Genomic DNA, 19624 nt, shown 5'->3' with positions numbered 1-19624 from the left:
CAGAGAGAAGCCAATCGTGAGCCTCTGCCTACTGTATAATGCAAGAAACATCTTTTAAATCTTTGGTAGACATAAACTGACTAAAAGAAGTACAAATGTTCTCTATCTTGAAAGTGGTAATTAGGATTTTGAAAAATACCCTATTTATTGGTACGAGATTTAAATAAAATGCTTGGTTTAATTCTGAAGCTGGAACTGGAGTAATAACTCCCATTGATTCAAGATCTCTTACATGAGCCAAAAAGCATGAACCAAGGATCTCGAGACACTCAAGAAAGGAAAAATCTTAATCCAGGAGGCTTTGACCAAATGCTTATTTAACACCCCAGGGAAGTGATTTTCTTACCACCCAGGGATCCTGAACAGATGTGTCCCAAGGCTCCTGAAACTGGGGTGGAATGGGGGCAGCACCTTCATGCATACTTCAGAGAAAGAACAAGCTTTCTGATCCATAAATTGCTGAAAAAAAACAAAATCAACCTGTGGATCTAAGCTTAACATTTTTTTTTAATTTGGGGGCAGAAAAGCTCCTAAATCCTGCATGACAGTAACAATAATAGCAGTCAGTCCTGTTCCAAAAAGAGGTTATTTACCCTGATAGAAAGAAATCTGTTCAAAAACCATATTAACAGACCCAAGCTTTAAGCCATAAAGCTTGTCTAGCTAAAAAAAAAAAAAGCAGTATGTTTAGCATTAATGTAAATAATTTCCACCACTGCATCCCAAATACAGATACTAGCTATATCAGGAGATTTATGAGATTGTGAAGCTCATCCAGAAAAGTTTCTCCAGAAACAAATTCTAAAAGGTTGTCACATCAAAAACCTGCAAGCTGAAAGGATTGTATATGAAAACCCTCAAGTGTTCTATCCAAGGGTGTAAGGAACCACTGTTCCTTTAAGCCATCAGCCCTCTTTCGGTTGTATAAAAGGTTCCTCCTCTGACCAGTCTTTGCTGGTTTATTGAAGTAGTAGCTCTGCTACTGTCACTAGATAACTATTAACCTTTTAGCTCTAAGATCGTTTGATCTACTTACATTAAACTTCCTTTTGCTTACTCCTAAGGAATCCTTTCCTTTGTGCTGCTGTCCTGTGCTACTCTGTAACTTACTAGGGAAGCAGTGCATTCAACTCCTGTCTTGGCCGCATTACTCTGCCTGTCAGGTCTTACAGTCACTCCACTGACATCATAAGCTACGGCCCAGAGCAATCCCAGCTGATCGATACCTACGGTAACCGCACCCAACTTCTAAATTTCTTACAGACTCATGTACTCAATTGCCGACTGTGAGCCTCCTATTTCTCCTCCTAAACAACAACCCTGTGGAGATTGCTGTGCTGAAATCCTCCTCTTGTGTGTGGTCCCAAACAAGCAGGTACTCAAATTTATTACTTTGCCACGTCTGTGTATTATCTATTTAATTTCATTGTTTTAGGACACTCACCTTGGCTATACTAGGTCAGTTTAGTTACCCTTGCTTATGCTATCACTGGGTTAGCCATACTGTCACAGCATAACCTTAAAGGGACATGAAACCAAAACGTTTTCTTTTATGATTTAGATAGAACATGCAATTGGAAACATTTTTCTAATTTACTTCTATTATCACTTTTGCTTTATTCTCTTGGTATCCTTTCTTGAAGCAATGCACTACTGGAAACTCTCTGAATATATCGGTGAGCCAATCACAAGAGGCATATATGTGCAGAGACCAATCAGAAGCTAGCGTCCAGCCTCTGAGCCTATCTAGATATGCTTTTAAACAAAGGATACCAAGAGAATAAAGCAAATTAGATAAAAGAAAAACATTGAAAAGTTGTTTAAAAATGTATGTTCTATCTAAATCATAAAAGAAAAATGTTTGGGTTTCATATCCCTTTAAGTATTCTCTGTCTCACTTCAAAACAAACCTGACATATATTCAGCTGGAAAACAAGGTAATCATCCCTTAAAAGGGGAATACCTGAGTATATAAACATCAGTTGGAACTTGACTGTCCTTACAAAGGGATCCTTAAAAGAGAAACTATGCTCCAAATGAACAGTATTACGCATGGCAAGAATGAAAATGGCTACATCCTCCTTAGGAATAGTTTCCCAAATATCTTTGTTAGAAGGAAAGAGAAAGAACATCAATTTAAACTTGGCAAAGAGAACAAAAGGAATACCGGGTTTCTGCCATTCTTTAAAAATTAGCTCAGAAACTGAATCAGGCAAGAGAAAAGAAGAAGGCTGTTTAGAAGCTGCCTTAAAAATGTATCAGTCTAAACCCAATACATAATTTTGATTACTTATTGTTACATAACAGAGAAGCCTCCTGCAACTGGTCCCACATCTATAAGCTTGTTAGTATATGAAACACTTAAATATTCATTGTTAGGAGCCGAAAATGGCCACAAAGCTCCGCCTACCTATGATGTTTATATTATTCTCCAATATTGATTTGTGCATGTGAAATTTGAAATAGCTAACTGAAAAATATTAAACGTGCACTGCTAAACTGTCATACAAGAAAACAGCTAACTGGACAAGCAGAAAGATGTGGGAGAAGCTCATAAACACCCTTATGAGCAATGGGCAACTTAGATGGGCCGTTCCTAAAGGAAGCCCTGATGAGCTAAAAGCCAAAAAAGGATTGCTTTTCAATGCTTCCATGCAACTACGCTTAACAGCAGGAAACATAACAGCCAACACTTCATAAATAGCAGAGTGAATATTAGCAGAGTGAATAAGACAAAACAAACAAAAAACACATGAACACTCTGAAAAGAAGGTAATTCTGCAAAAACCTGTTTATATTTAGAAACAAATTCAGCACATAAGGTACATAGGTGAGCAGGGACAAACGTGTAAATCCTTACAAAGCAAACACAAACTAGAAGGGGTTAAAGTGTCAGTTGTCCCATCTAGAGGAACAGCTGACAGACCAGAGGCCTGAGCTACACTAGGTTCCTCTATAGTAACATTAAGGAAATAGTAACATAAACTTAGTCCTGTGAAATAAACACAGAGACAACTGTAAAAGACAGTAAACACTACATAAATAGCACAGCTAACAAAAGTTTAAATACAATTTATACCACAATTAGAAAAGCCGATGATCAGCGTAACTCACCACTTCCACCGGTCATGAGTGCTACTCCCCACACACACTGAGAGATTATAGCAGCCTAGGAAGAGGAAAGGATTATAACAGGAAGGCTAACATGGTTAACCCTTATTGTGCCTGTGCAAAAGAAAAAGGTCTGAGGATTTATGGGATGTAAGAGAGATTTAAAGCTTTACTATGTTGGATTATATTTTGCCTCTTCCCAGTGGTCAGGAGGGGAATTGCACATATATGATGACTCACGGACTATCACCTTCTGAAGAAAGAAAAACAACACTTGTATGCTACTCTCACAGGATAAATGACTAACCCTGCTGTGTAAGAGCAGAGTTTAGATGTTTCCATGCTGGGGACATTAAACCATGCCACTATTTAATTCATTTATAATCAAATAGTTATTATTAGTAAAAGCCACTGGCATTCATCTATGTCAGTGTTTCTCAACCACAGTCCTCAAGTACCCCCAACAGGCCAAGTTTTCATTATAGTTGAACAAGAGCACATGTGAAATAACAGCCTGAGCTGTTGGGGGTACTTGAGGACCGTGGTTGAGAAACACTGATCTATCTTACATGAGGAACAGATATTATAAGAGCAGCATAAAAAGGTAATTTACAACAGTAAAAGGTACATACAGGACTATTCCTTCAATTAAATATCTGAAATTAAATGACCGATGGTTCACTTTCAAATGAATGTTTAGGCATAAGTGCTATAGTACAATATATAAATACCGGTATAAAAAAACAGCAAATATTAAATCTAGTCATCAACCCAATAATACTGCATTAATGAGAAATGAGTCTTAAATAGATTATTAGCTATAAAACATAAATTATGCTAACCAGATCATTTCCTTTCTTCTGTATGAGGAGAGTCCACGGCTTCAATCCTTACTTGTGGGAAAATAAAGAACCTGGCCACCAGGAGGAGGCAAAGACACCCCAGCCAAAGGCTTAAATACCTCCCCCACTTCCCTCATATACCAGTCATTCTGCCAAGGGAAAAAGGAAAAGTAGGAGAAATATCAGGGTATAAATGGTGCCAGAAGAACAACAAAACTAAATTTAGGTCCGCCCTTCGGAGAATATGGGCGGGGGGCGTGGACTCTCCTCATACAGAAGGAAAGGAAATGATTTATGCTTTCCTTCTTAATATGAGGAGAGTCCACGGCTTCATTCCTTACTTGTGGGAAACATATACCCAAGCTCCAGAGGACACTGATTGAACGGGAGGGCAAAAAGAAGGAGGACCCTATTCTGAGGGCACCACAGCCTGCAAAACATTTCTCCCAAAAGCTGCTTCAGCCAAAGCAAACACGTAAAATTTGTAAAATTTAGAAAAGGTATGTAAGGAGGACCAGGTAGCCGCCCTACAAATCTGATCCATAGAGACCTCATTCTTGAGGGCCCAAGAAGAAGACACTGTTCTAGTTGAATGAGCCTTAATCCTTTGAGGAGGCTTATGTCCTGCTGTTTCATAAGCTAAGCAAATAATGCTCCTCAACCAAAAAGATAAGGAAGTGGACGAGGCCTTCTGCCCCTTACGCTTCCCAGAATAGATAACAAAGAAGAAGTCTGTCTTAGCTCCTTCGTAGCCTGAAGATAAAACTTCAAGGCCCGAACCACATCCGAATTATAAAGTAACCATTCCTTCAAAGGATTAGGACACAAGGAAGGAACCACAATCTCCTGATTGATTTTGTGATCTGACCTTAGGGAGAAAACCTAACCCAGTACGAAGAACAGCCTTATTAGCATAAAATTCTAGGTAAGGAGACTCACATTGCAAGGCCGCCATTTCAGAGAGGCTGCGTGCCGAAGCAATAGCCAGAAGGAAAAGAACCTTCCAAGACAGTAATTTAATGTCAACTACATGCATAGGCTCAAACGGAGCCCTCTGCAAAACCTTAAGAACAAGATTTAAACTCCAAGGAGGAGCGCTAGATCTAAACACAGGCCTGATTCGAGTCAGAGCCTGAACAAAAGACTGAACATCTGGAAGCTCCGCAAGCCTCTTGTGCAGTAAAACAGACAGAGTCGAAATATGTCCCTTAAGGGAGCTAGCAGAAAGGCCCTTCTCCAGACCATCCTGGAGGAAGGAAAGAATCCTGGAAGCTCTGACCTTATGCCAGTGGAATCCCCGCTCTTCACACCAGAATAAGTAGGTCCAACATACCTAATGATAGATGCGACGAATAACTTGCTTACGAGCTTGAATGAAAGTATCAATAACTCTCTCAGAGAAACCTCTCTTGGCTAGGACTAAGCATCCAATCTCCACGCAGTCAACCTCAGAGAATCTAGATTTTGATGAACAAAAGGACCTTGTTCCAGCAGATCCCTGCAACAAGGTAACTTCCATGGAGGAGACGACGATATCCCCACTAGATCCGCAAACCACATCCTTCGCGACCACGATGGAGCAATCAGTATGCGGGCCACTACTTGAGGAAGGAGAGGTAATGGCGGAAAAAGGTATACTAGACTGAACCTCCAAGGCACCACTAATGCATCTATTAGCTCCGCCTGAGGATCTCTGGATCTCGACCCATACCTGGGTAGCTTTGTATTGAGACGGGGCGCCATGAGATCTATCTCCGGAGTCCCCCACCTGTTGCATATCTCTGCAAACACCTCGGGATGTAGAGAGACTTCCCCCAATGAAAGGATTGTCTGTTGAGAAAATTTGCTTCCCAGTTGTCCACACCCGGAATGTGGATCGCTGACAGCGAACAGATGTAGGCCTCCACCCACTCCAGAATCTGAGATACTTCCCTCATAGCTAGGGAGCTCCTCGTTCCTCCCTGATGGTTGATGTAAGCCACCGAGGTGATATTGTTAAAAGATAAAGAGAACAAGAGGGGTGCCTCATGTGCATATCAATATGCTAAATAGTGATTTAAATCAAATAAGCCAAGTGGGTACTCACATGCGACTATAGTACACTTATGTACTGGTAGGTGCAGGTTGGAGTCTTAGGGTGTACCAGCTAACCCTTTCAGTAGAACCAGATGATCTCACAATGAAGCAATTAGTTAGGCTGCTCTCCTCCTCATAGACAAAGCTAGAGCTGTATAGATAATAATTAAGAAAAAGAGGGGCGCTTCATGTGTGCATCAATATATCCATAAATGTGAAATCAAAGAAAAAAAGCCAAATGGGTACTCACAATTGGCCCAAGTACACTTATGTACTAGTAGGAGCTGGCTGGTATCTTCAGGTGTACCAGCTAAACCTCTCCAGGTGCAGAGTAGATAGTGCAGGGGGATCTTTGTCCCAATATGTGCTAATGGATAGTCAGAAGCAGTGTGTAAAACTGCTATAGAAGGTAATGAACCAAAGCTTTCATAAAACAAGTTCAGTTTATTAAAACAAATGTTGATAAGTTTAAAACAATAGCAAGCAAAATCTAAAATCATGCAACGCGTTTCTCAACCTAGCATGGGGTGTTTCATCAGGCATTACCTTCATTACCTTCTATAGCAGTGGAGAGGTTTAGCTGGTACACCTGAAGATACCAGCCAGCTCCTACGAGGTGATATTGTTGATTGTAATCTGATGAACTGGGACGAACTCAGACGGGGCCAAGTCTTCAATTGCTCAAAGTTCTAGAATGTTGATCGGAAGAGAGCTCAACTCCCGAGAGCAAATGCCCTGAGCCTTCTTGGTTCCCCAAACTGCTCCACCTCCTGAGAGACTCGCATATGTAGTCACAATCTTCCAGGATGGTCTAAGAAAGGATGTCCCTCGGGACAGGTGATCTGAACAGAGCCACCAAGAGAGCGATTCTCTCGACCGGTTGTCCAGAGAGATCTGTTGAGAAAGATCTGAATGATTGCCATTCCACTGTCTCAGCATGCACAGATGTAACGGTCGGTGCAACAGCTGCTGCCAGTTGAAACAAAAATCCCGTATGTTGAAACATCTTTCTTAACAGCGTTTCTATCTTCTTATCCATGGGCTCTTTAAAAGACGAACTATCCTCAAGTGGGATAGTAGTGCGTTTGGCCAGAATGGAGATAGCACCATCCACCTTGGGGATGGAACCCCACAACTCCAATTGAGAGTCCGGAACCAGGAATAATTTATTAAAGGAAGAAGGGGAAAATGACGAACCCTGTCTTTCCAATTCATTCTTAATAAATAAAAGGATTGTGGATGATCCAGTCATTTGCCTACAGAGATTGGATGAAATGTCCAAAAATTTTTTGGATAGAGGTTACCCAATGCAAATTCTGAAAGAGAATATGAATAAAGTATTGAATACTGACAGGGCTAGCCTATTGAGTAAAACCACTCGTGAACCTAAAATTTTTTCGGTGCCCTTTGTGAGCCATTTTGGATTACACAGTAAAGTCTTAAAAAGGGTAATACTACAACACTGGCACCTGTTGAGAGAGGATATACACGTGGGCAAGATTTTCAATGAGACCCCATTATTTTCTTTTAGGAGAAATAGAAACTTGAAAGATGAACTTATACGTGCTGATTGGGGTACCATGAGAAAACCCATTACAATTGCTAAGAAAGGCTCCTTTTCTTGTATGAATTGTGCTCTTTGTCATTCTATGTTACAAGGGGATCACATTACCCATCCACTTTTGGGTAAAAGGATTCCAATCAATGGCAGGTTCTCCTGCAATTCCAAATATGTCATATATGTTATTAAGTGCCCGTGTGGCCTGGCATATGTAGGAGAGACCACCCAGACTGTCCGTGATAGGATACGTCAACATAAAGCAGCTATAGGTAAGGATGACGAAGACGCACATGTGGCCCATCATTTTACTCGATTGGCACACAACAAGAGTCAGTTACGGTTTCAAGTCATTGATGGGGTCCCCCCTTTGCGTAGAGGAGGGGACAGACAAAAAATATTATTTCGAAAAGAAGCACAGTGGATTAGACAATTAGATACCATGGTCCCCAAAGGCTTGAATAGAGATATTTCTTGGGGAAATTTCATTTGAGCTATAATGCTTTCATTCTCTAATTGGTGAGTTTCTCTACTCTCATCCTTGTAGGTATTAATAAAATGTGTTCTTCTTCTAAGTATGGACAGTGAAGGAGAAGAAGAAGTGGATTCAAACACTGTCATTTTTGGATTTAAAGATTAAACAATTCCGGAAATCTGTTAATTTTCTCATAAAAATATTATTGACTGTAAATGGATGAATTACCTCTGTGTGACTCATTTGTCAAATAAGATATGATTTCGTGAATTAACATTAAATTAGGTACGAAAGAGTTCTTTTGAGACCCCTGGGAGACGTCTTTCTGTATGGGGGATATATTTCAGTTCAATTCCGGTTTAAACTTTATATAAGTCCACTTTTGAATCTGTTTGAAGAAAGGGTATCCGGTATAGGGATCCCCGTTACTGAGTCGCCACTTATGACAGCAGATATAATTTAGTTTACACTGGTATTCTATGCTTAGAATACCAGTGTCAGGGAGTTCATTTATTAAATTGTGTCTCATGATAGATATCATAGAATTGATCTTGAATTGATATTGAGAGTTTCTGTATTGGTACTATGAGCAATTATCAAAATTTTAGTATTCGTTTTATGTTTGTTTCTTTTATGTATATATTCGGTTATATATAGAGGTTTTGTCTTTAAATATATCGCGCTTTGGCACTGAATGGCGGTTTTTGCAGTACTGTGGTTCTTCAACAATCATAATGTTCACTCCGTTATACTTAGCAGCTATTTGTGAGTCTTAGATACATTCGTTTTCAAACTAGGCAATGATAACAAATTCGTATGTGTATAGCGTGATGTCAGAGTGGAGGTGTGCATGCAATTAGCCAATAGGGATACATACGATTCTGTTTAAGTTGCACCTCCCCACCATTACCTGCAAATTCCTTGAGAAAGGGGCGGAGTCCCGAAACGCGCGTCGGAACGGTCAGACGCCACCGCTGAGACCTGTCTATCCTGCTGTCTGAGCCACAGAAATTGTGAGGTGAGACTATAATTCTACATTGGAGGGTCCTAATAACCACACTGAAGATACACGGCGAGATCCGAGTCTCACGGTATCACCTAGAAAGTGCACATACACTGAAGGAGGTAACATTGTTATCCATGTATTTTTCCTGATTTGAACAAGCCAAAGGCTATAAGCTGCCATGAGGGTATGAGATACTCGCAGCTTTTGCGGAAGCTAATGTTGGGCTATATTATATGATACCGTGAGTGAAGTTTTAAGAGAGTGTGTGTTTGGGCCGAAGTTACGTTCATAGCTCCCCACTATACGTTATGTGGCCAGAAGCAGGGCAGGTTGGAGGGACATTTGAACCATAACATTGACACAGCTACAAGATATGTCACTGAGGTTTCTGTAGGAATTACCTATCATGGATTACAATTGCTGTAACACGTTGTGTTTCCTGTGACTGTCCTCATATATTGGCAATAAGATATTTGCCTATGTTTTCAAGTGATCACACACTGTTACAGTTGGAGTACCTGCAACATAACGAGACATTCTTGTTCAAGGAGTACCCGCAACATAACGAGACATTCTTGTTCTATACAATATCATAGAGTTACAGATTTAGCGGAGTGATAGTGAAGTTTTCACTTTTGGTACTATTATTGTTTTTTCTTGATTTTTACGTTTTATATTTTGTGCTGATTGTTGGATACGGATGTGTTTGGTGGATGGGGTATGTGTGGATCTGAATGAACTTACATCAGACGTTTCCCCTATGTTTGTTATGATTGCATAGTGTGAAAGATCACACTGGAACATATCCTTTGTTGAAGAATAAAAACTTCTTTATTCTAAGACTCATTGGCTGGGATTCTTGATTTTTATTATTATATAGTCTGGGACCGGACTTCATCCCGTGCCTGAGCATATCTTCTAATAATTGGGTGGTGCGGTCACATCATATCTCTCATTCTTAATAATGTTTGCCATCTTTACGGGAACCGGAAAAGTCTGTGGTACAACCCTGTCCTCCTAGACCTTATCTAACTTAGGAATAGAAGGTTCCTCAGGCAATGTAGGCTCCAGAACCTCTAAAGTAGCCAAAACTTTAGTAGAATGCTCAATGCTAAATCTAAAGTCTGGTTCCTCCACAGCTGGAGGCTCAGAGGCAGCAGATTCCAACCCAGAAAGAGCATCCTCTGAAATATCAGAGGCGTCCTCATCAACGGATAATCTAGTATCAGATAAATCCAATAAGATGACCCCTGGGAAGGATGGCAATATTTGACCTTTCACTTGCGCTTAGCAGGGCGAGATAAAGCACTGAAGGCCACAGATACTGCCGTTTGTTACTGTTCAGTGAAGTCTGGCGGTAAAAGGGCCCCTCCAGATGGAGGATTAGGAGTGCTACGGGAAGCTGCATGTGTAATAGGAGATGTGCCACAGAGGGCCTTGAGGAGGTCCAGAGAGCAAGACATGCCGAAGCCAGCTTGCAGCGTCTCTGTTCTGAAAGAAATATCCTAATGACTAGTGAGTCTATTATAGTGCCCAGGAATTCTACCCTGGTGCTTGGAATAAGAGAACTGTTTTCTAAGTTTATTTTGCATCCATGGGATCGAAGAAGAGAGAGAAGAGATTCCGAATATTTTTTCGCTAGACAAAAGGATGGTGCTTGTACCAGAATATCATCTGTTAATACAAGCCTGGATGGATTTGCAGAAAGACTCTCCCTGCATCTCCAGAATCTAACATTCGTCAATGCAATGCTCTCACTGAGAGGCTGACAAGACTACTTAAAACTCCAGTCCCATTCCGAAGGGTACATACCCTCCATAAGGAACTACTCTGTATCTTCTGACACTTCTCTGCCAACCTCCTGTGACAAAAGGCAAAGAATGACTGGGGTATGAGGGAAGTGGGGGAGGTATTTAAGCCTTTTGACTGGGGTGTCTTTGCCTCCTGCTGGTGGCCAGGTTCTGTATTTTCCCACAAGTAAGGAATGAAGCCGTGGACTTTCCTCATATTAAGAAGGAAACTGTAATTATTGCAAATTTACTGGATATCATCTGCTTCATACCTCTATACATTTTTATATTCTGGCTTGGAAAAAAAATGTTAGGGGCATGGACTAGTAAATTAGCAAATAAACCACAATATTAGATGACACAGCTCTTTATTTAATTTTAAAATGGCAGAGGAATGAAATACGGTTTGCATGTTTCAAATTAGGCAGCCATTAAGTGCAATTCTCTTTATACATATTGATAAAGGGTGTACAACCCCTGCAGTGAGCACAGTTTACTTGGCATTTATATTAGATAATTATAATATTTTTAAAAGATGCAATAATACATGAATTTTTTATTCCCCCCCCAAAAAAAAATTTACTGAATTGCCACAATACTTGTTGCTACTGGCTACTTTTCAGTGACATCAATGCATTTGGCTATTTGCAGATTGACAGCTTATTGGCTCTATAATCCACATTACTCAATCAGAAGTCAAAGCTTTACATGTATTGCTCTGCCAGATTTAAAGGGACATAATACTCATATGCTAAATCACTTGAAACTGATGCAGTATAACTGTAAAAAGCTGACAGGAAAATATCACCTGAGCATCTCTATGTAAAAAAGGAAGATATTTTACCTCACAATCTCCTCAGCTCAGCAGAGTAAGTTCTGTGTAAAAAGTTATACTCAACTGCTCCCAGCTGCAGGTAAAAAAATTAAAAAAAATGAAGAAATCAACAGCAGCCAATCAGCATCAGCAGTGCTGAGGTCATGAACTTTTACTGTGATCTCATGAGATTTGACTTGACTCTCATGAGTTTTCATTGTAAACTTCCTTTACCTGATTGGTGAAATAAGATGAGAGTGCACGATGCTCATCCCTTCAGATGTCCCAGGACAGACACACTAAAATGCTGCTTAGAAATCCTTTACAATGGGAGGTGGCTACTGAGGAACTTTTGAGGTAAAATATCTTTCTTTTTTACATAGAGATGTTCAGGAGATATTTTCTAGTCAGCTTTTTACAGCTATGCTGCATCACTTTCAAGTGTTTAAACATTTGGGTATTATGGCCCTATAAGAGTTTATATTTTCCCCAAATATTAACACTCCAACATGTCAGAATGTTACAGGCAAATCATAGGGAAGGATAAGCGACCAGTAAAGAGAGATAAGGTTGCCTAGGGCAGTCCTGCTTGCAACGCTCATATATTTATTGTTGTATAGAACAATTCTGCACTGCAGCCAAAAGTGAATACCACAAGATCTATTACAAATAACAAACATATCTAGCTGAATTATGTAATAAAATGTTAAAGGGATATGAAACCCAAAAAAATATTTTGTGATACAGAAAGAGCATACAATAAAAAAATACTTACCAATTCACTTCTATTATCAAAATTGTTTTGTCTCTATGGTATTCTTTGTTGAAGAGATACTGTACCTAGATAGGTGTCTGGAGCACTACGTGTCAGGAATTAGTGCTGCCAGACACGTGCATGCTTATGAGCTTACATCCCTTTCAACAAAAGATACAAAAAGACCAAAAACATGCAATATAAGTAAATTAGAAAGTTGCTTAAAAGTGCATGCTCTATTGGAATCATTAAATACAAAATGTGTGCGTCTTGTGCCTTTAAGTGTAAACATCACATAAATCAATATAAAATAATATTGCAACGTACATTTATAAGAGAGAAAAATGCTTGAGCCATGTCTCCTTCATCAGCTATGTAGTTAAAAGCTCTCCACAAAGCTGCTCCTGCATCTTCTGTTTTATCAATCTCTTCATCAGAATTTATAACAAAAACAAATCCAATCCTACAAAAAAAAGACATTTTGGAAAAAAAATTGATTTTGATAAATGCAAGTAATTAAAAAGAAATGACCTTAAACATACCTGTTTAGCATACTGCAATACATCTTACAACATATTTAGTATCAACATGTAATGTAAATGTTTCATGAACTTGTCAGCTGAACATTAAGTGTGTACAAACTGTGGGCATATTAAGCTATTGTATCAGATAAATAATTTCTGCATAAGAGGTACATTATATTCATCCATAAGGACACTCTCCTTCCTCAGCCCACCAGAAACTCCACAGCTTGCAATTACTGCCAAAGCTCCAACCACTATGTAGTTTGACACAAACCCAATGATCTTTTGTGCTGCATCTTCAAAATAGTAGTTTGAACATATGTTTGTGTCTATTTATATATAAAAAAGTTACTCTTCTTAGCAGAAAAGGTTGCAGATTAAACTCATGTTTTCCCCCCAACCCAGTAAATATTACAATGTATATAGAGCTGAACCCTGAAGAAGTTCTAAATTTAAAAAAAAATGAATTTACCTATTCCAAACTGAAACAAAGAGAGAATGGATCTGGAAAACTATTAGAGAGCACATTAAAAGCGCCCAGCGTGTTGGAGTTTGAGAACTTTGTACACTAACTCTACTCCTTTACCTAGTGCAGACTCAGCAAATGTAAAAGAAAGTGTTGCAGAGACTAAAGCTAAATAAGTAAAAAATAAATGCGGAGCATACAACCTGAAAGCATGGGCGAGATTACATATATGGCGCAGACTTCAACGCAATCGATGCAACTCGCGCTACCCGTAATTTCACCCCGCACATCGGGGTATTACATATAGGGTGCTGGCAGTTCATAAAGTGCTGTAAACTAGCAATGTCCAGAAATGAGTGTAAATACAAATTTCTGGAGCCGCTAGTGACTTACGGCACTTTAGAAACTGCCGGCACCTAAGAAAAATAAAAAAATATATCAAATCTCCTGTAAAAGTCTAACCCGCCTCCCAAAAATAAACCCGACACGTAAAACCCCTATATCCGGCATCAAACCCACATCAGAACTAATAAAAGTATTAACCCCAAAACCGACAACCCCCCCACAATGCAATATGCCTAATTAAATTATTAACCCCTATATCTGCCATCAAACCCACACCGCAAGTAATAATTACATTATTAACCCCTATATCCGCCAACCCCAACATCGCAAACTACATAATGTATTAACCCCTAATCTGCCATTAACCCACATCGCAAAGTCCCTATTTAAACTATTAACACCTAAACCGCCATTAACCCACATCGCAAACTACCTATTAAAACTATTAACCCCTAAATTGCCATCCCCCACAACGCAAACAAATAATCAAATTACTAAGACCCCTAACCTAACACCCCCTAAATTAACCCGGATAACCTACATTAAAAAATACTAAAGTTACTAACTATTAAAATAAAAAAAAACTCACATTACTTTAAAAATAAAAAAAACAGAATTTATGCTTACCTGATAAATTTCTTTCTCCTATGGTGTGTCCGGTCCACGGCTTCATCCTTACTTGTGGGAATATTCTCTTCCCTAACAGGAAATGGCAAAGAGAGCACAGCAAAAGCTGCCCATATAGCCCCCCTCTGGCTCGGCCCCCCAGTCATGCGACCGACGGTTAGGAGAAAAAGGAGAAACCATAGGGTGCCGTGGTGACTGTAGTGTATAGAAAGAAAAAAATTTAAACCTGACTAAAAAGCCAGGGCGGGCCGTGGACCGGACACACCGTAGGAGAAAGAAATTTATCAGGTAAGCATAAATTCTGTTTTCTCCTACATTGGTGTGTCCGGTCCACGGCTTCATCCTTACTTGTGGGAACCAATACCAAAGCTTTAGGACACGGATGAAGGGAGGGAACAAGTCAAGTTACCTAAACGGAAGGCTTGCAAAACCTTTCTCCCAAAAATAGCCTGCGAAGAAGCATAAGTATCGAATTTGTAAAATTTGGCAAAAGTGTGCAGAGAAGACCAAGTCGCTGCCTTACATATCTGATCAACAGAAGCCTTGTTCTTGAAGGCCCATGTGGAAGCCACAGCTCTAGTAGAATGAGCTGTAATTCGTTCAGGAGGCTGCTGTCCGGCAGTCGCATAAGCCAATCGGATGATGCTTTTCAGCCAAAAGGAAAGAGAGGTAGCAGTAGCTTTCTGTCCTCTCCTCTTACCAGAATAAACGACAAACAAAGATGAAGTCTGTCTGAAATCCTTTGTTGCATCTAAATAGAATTTTAAAGCACGGACCACATCTAAATTGTGTAACAAACGTTCCTTCTTCGAAACTGGATTCGGACACAGAGAAGGAACAACTATTTCCTGGTTAATATTCCTGTTGGAAACCACTTTTGGAAGAAAACCAGGTTTGGTACGCAAAACAACCTTATCTGCATGGAATACCAGATAGGGTGGATCACACTGCAAAGCAGACAATTCAGAAACTCTTCTAGCAGAAGAAATAGCAACCAAAAACTTTCCAAGATAGTAACTTAATATCAATGGAATGTAAAGGTTCAAACGGAACCCCTTGAAGAACTGAAAGAACTAAATTTAGACTCCATGGAGGAGTCATGGGTCTGTAAACAGGCTTGATTCTGACTAAGGCCTGTACAAAAGCTTGTACATCTGGCACTGCTGCCAGGCGTCTGTGTAACAAAACAGACAAAGCAGATATCTGTCCTTTTAGAGAACTCGCTGACAACCCTTTATCCAAACCCTCTTGGAGAAAGGAAAGAATCTTAGGAATTTTAATTTTACTCCAAGAGAATCCCTTAGATTCACACCAACAGATATATTTTTTCGATATTTTATGGTAAATTTTCCTAGTCACAGGTTTTCTGGCTTGGACCAGAGTATCTATCTGAAAACCCACGCTTAGATAAAATCAAGCGTTCAATTTCCAAGCAGTCAGCTGCAGAGAGACTAGATTTGGATGTTCGAATGGACCTTGTACTAGAAGATCCTGTCTCAAAGGTAGCTTCCATGGTGGAGCCGATGACATATTCACCAGGTCTGCATACCAAGTCCTGCGTGGCCACGCAGGAGCTATCAGAATCACCGAGGCCTTCTCCTGTTTGATCCTGGCTATGAGCCTGGGAAGGAGAGGAAACGGTGGAAACACATAAGCTAGGTTGAACGACCAAGGCGCCACTAATGGATCCACTAGAGTCGCCTTGGGATCCCTGGATCTGGACCCGTAGCGAGGAACCTTGAAGTTCTGACGAGACGCCATCAGATCCATGTCTGGAATGCCCCATAATTGAGTTAACTGGGCAAAAACCTCCGGAAAGTCTGACGACTCAAATAATCCGCCTCCCAGTTGTCTACTCCTGGGATGTGAATTGCAGATAGATGGCAGGAGTGATCCTCCGCCCATTTGATGATCTTGGATACCTCTCTCATCGCCAAGGAACTCTTTGTTCCTCCCTGATGATTGATGTAAGCTACAGTCGTCATGTTGTCCGACTGGAATCTTATGAATCCGGCCTTCGCTAGTTGAGGCCAAGCCCGGAGTGCATTGAATCGCTCTCAGTTCCAAGATGTTTATCGGGAGAAGAGATTCTTCCCGAGACCATAGACCCTGAGCTTTCAGGGAGTCCCAGACCGCGCCCCAGCCTAATAGACTGGCGTCGGTCGTGACAATGACCCACTCTGGTCTGCGGAAACTCATTCCCTGAGACAGGTGATCCTGAGTCAACCACCAACGGAGTGAGTCTCTGGTTAACTGGTCTACTTGAATCTGGGGAGACAAGTCTGCATAATCCCCATTCCACTGTCTGAGCATGCACAGTTGCAATGGTCTTAGATGAATTCGAGCAAAAGGAACCACGTCCATTGCTGCAACCATTAGACCTATTACTTTCATGCACTGAGCTATGGAAGGCTGAGGAATAGATTGAAGAACTTGACAAGTCTTTAGAAGCTTTGATTTTCTGACCTCTGTCAGAAAAATCTTCATTTCTACAGAATCTATAATTGTTCCCAGAAAAGGAACTCTTGTAGACGGGGACAGGGAACTCTTTTTCACATTCACCTTCCACCCGTGAGACCTGAGAAAAGCTAATACAATGTCTGTATGAGCCCTTGATCTGGAAAGGGACGACGCTTGGATTAGGATGTCGTCTAGGTAAGGTGCCACTGCAATGCCCCTCGGTCTTAGAACCGCTAGAAGGGACCCTAGCACCTTTGTGAAAATTCTGGGAGCAGTGGCTAAACTGAACGGAAGAGCCACGAACTGGTAATGTTTGTCCAGAAAGGCGAACCTTAGGAACTGATGATGATCTTTGTGGATAGGAATATGTAGGTACGCATCCTTTAAATCCACGGTAGTCATGTATTGACCCTCCTGGATTGTTGGTAAAATTGTTCGAATGGTTTCCATTTTGAACGATGGAACTCTGAGGAATTTGTTTAGAATTTTTAAATCCAGAATTGGTCTGAAAGTTCCCTCTTTTTTGGGAACTACAAACAGGTTTGAGTAAAACCCCTGACCTTGTTCCACTGTTCGAACTGGGTGTATCACTCCCATCTTTAATAGATCTCCTACGCAATGTAAGAATGCCTGTCTCTTTATCTGGTCTGAAGATAAGCGAGACATGTGAAACCTTCCCCTTGGAGGAAGTTCCTTGGAGACTATTTCTAGTGCCCAGGGATCCTGAACATCTCTTGCCCAAGCCTGAGCAAAGAGAGAAAGTCTGCCCCCTACTAGATCCGGTCTCGGATCGAGGGCTACCCCTTCATGCTGTCTTGGTAGCAGCAGCAGGCTTCTTGGCCTGTTTACCCTTGTTCCAGCCTTGCATTGGTTTCCATGCTGGCTTAGCCTGGGAAGCGTTACCCTCTTGTCTAGAGGCTGCAGAGTTAGGAGACGGTCCGTTCATGAAGTTGCGAAAGGAACGAAAATTAGATTTATTCTTAGCCTTAAAGGGCCTATCCTGTGGGAGGGCATGGCCCTTTCCCCCAGTGATGTCTGAAATAATCTCCTTCAATTCTGGCCCAAAAACGGTCTTACCTTTGAAAGGAATATTAAGCAATTTTGTCTTGGAAGACACATCCGCCGACCAAGACTTTAGCCAGAGCGCTCCGCGCGCCACAATTGCAAAACCTGAATTTTTCGCCGCTAACTTTGCCAATTGCAAAGCGGCATCTAAAATAAAGGAATTAGCTAACTTAAGTGCGTGAATTCTGTCCATGACTTCCTCATATGGAGTCTCCTTATTGAGCGAATTTTCTAGTTCTTCGAACCAAAAACACGCCGCCGTTGTGACAGGAATAATGCACGAAATTGGTTGGAGGAGGAAACCTTGCTGAACAAATATCTTTTTAAGCAAACCCTCCAATTTTTTATCCATAGGATCTTTGAAAGCACAACTGTCCTCAATGGGAATAGTCGTGCGTTTGGCCAACGTAGAAACTGCCCCCTCAACCTTAGGGACTGTTTGCCATGCGTCCCTCCTTGGGTCGACAATGGGGAACATTTTCTTAAATATAGGAGGTGGGACAAAAGGTATGCCTGGTTTCTCCCACTCCTTAGTCGCTATGTCCGCCACCCTTTTGGGTATCGGAAAGGCATCAGGGTGCACAAGGACCTCTAGGAATTTGTCCATTTTGCACAATTTTTCTGGAATGACCAAAGAGTCACAATCGTCCAGAGTAGTTAGCACCTCCTTAAGCAGGGCGCGGAGATGTTCTAACTTAAATTTAAACGTCACAATATCAGGTTCTGCCTGTTGAGAAACTTTTCCTGAATCAGAAATTTCTCCCTCCGACAGACCCTCCCTCACTGCCAATTCTGACTGGTGTGAGGGTATGACAGATAAATTATCGTCAGCGCACCCTTGCTCATCCGCTGTATTTAAAACTGAGCAATCGCGCTTTCTTTGAAATGCTGGCATTTTGGATAAAATATTAGCTATAGAATTATCCATTACTGCCGTTAATTGTTGCATAGTAACAAGCATTGGCGCGCTAGATGTACTAGGTGTCGCCTGCGCGGGCATAACTGGTTTTGACACAGAAGGAGAGGATGGTGAACTACCCCCACTACCTTCATTTGAGGAATCATCTTGGGCAACCTTATTAAATGTGACAGTACTGTCCTTACTTTGTTTGGACGCCATGGCACAATTCTCACATACATTTAAAGGGGGGACCACCTTGGCCTCCATACATACAGAACATGTTCTATCTGAAGGTACAGACATGTTAGACAGGCTTATACAGGCTATTAATGCAATAAAACCGTTTTTAAACAAAACCGTTACTGTCTCTTTAAATGTTAAACAGAGCACACTTTATTTCTGAATGTGTAAAAAACTATGAAGGAAATATCCGATCCTTACCAAATTTGCACCCTAGTGTCTTAATGCTTTGAAAGTATTGCACACCAAATTTCAAGTTTTTAACCCCTTAAATGAGCAAACCGGAGCTATTTGATCAATTTACCAGCTTAAACCCACTACAGTCCCAGCCACAGCCTTTGCTGCGGCTTCACCTTTCCTTAGGGGATATTCGCCACAGAAATAAGCCTTCCAGAATCGTTTTTTATGGCCACCGGACCCTCTCACATGAAGCTGCATGCACTGCTTCCAGAAGTAACTGCGCAATTAAGGCGCGAAAATGAGGCCTCCTCCCTCTGCATACTAGAGTGAAAGGCCCTTCCTGACTAGAATAGGTGTCTAAACGACTGCCAGGCGATTAAAAAACGTTCC

General features: G+C 40.9%; 1 protein-coding gene across 1 annotated transcript in view; it reads right to left on the bottom strand.

The window, feature by feature from the left end:
* The window catches only part of UGGT2 (UDP-glucose glycoprotein glucosyltransferase 2), a 991813-nt gene that overhangs the window by 446313 nt on the left and 525876 nt on the right, over positions 1–19624 (bottom strand). Inside the window, exon 15 of the mRNA XM_053707835.1 lies at positions 12754–12889. Within this exon, the coding sequence (XP_053563810.1) occupies positions 12754–12889 (136 nt within the window). The remainder of the gene's footprint in view (positions 1–12753; positions 12890–19624) is intronic.

The sequence above is a fragment of the Bombina bombina genome, chromosome 3, assembly GCF_027579735.1.
Source record: "Bombina bombina isolate aBomBom1 chromosome 3, aBomBom1.pri, whole genome shotgun sequence".
Lineage (NCBI taxonomy): Eukaryota > Metazoa > Chordata > Amphibia > Anura > Bombinatoridae > Bombina > Bombina bombina.
This window is presented reverse-complemented; position numbering and strand designations above follow the sequence as displayed.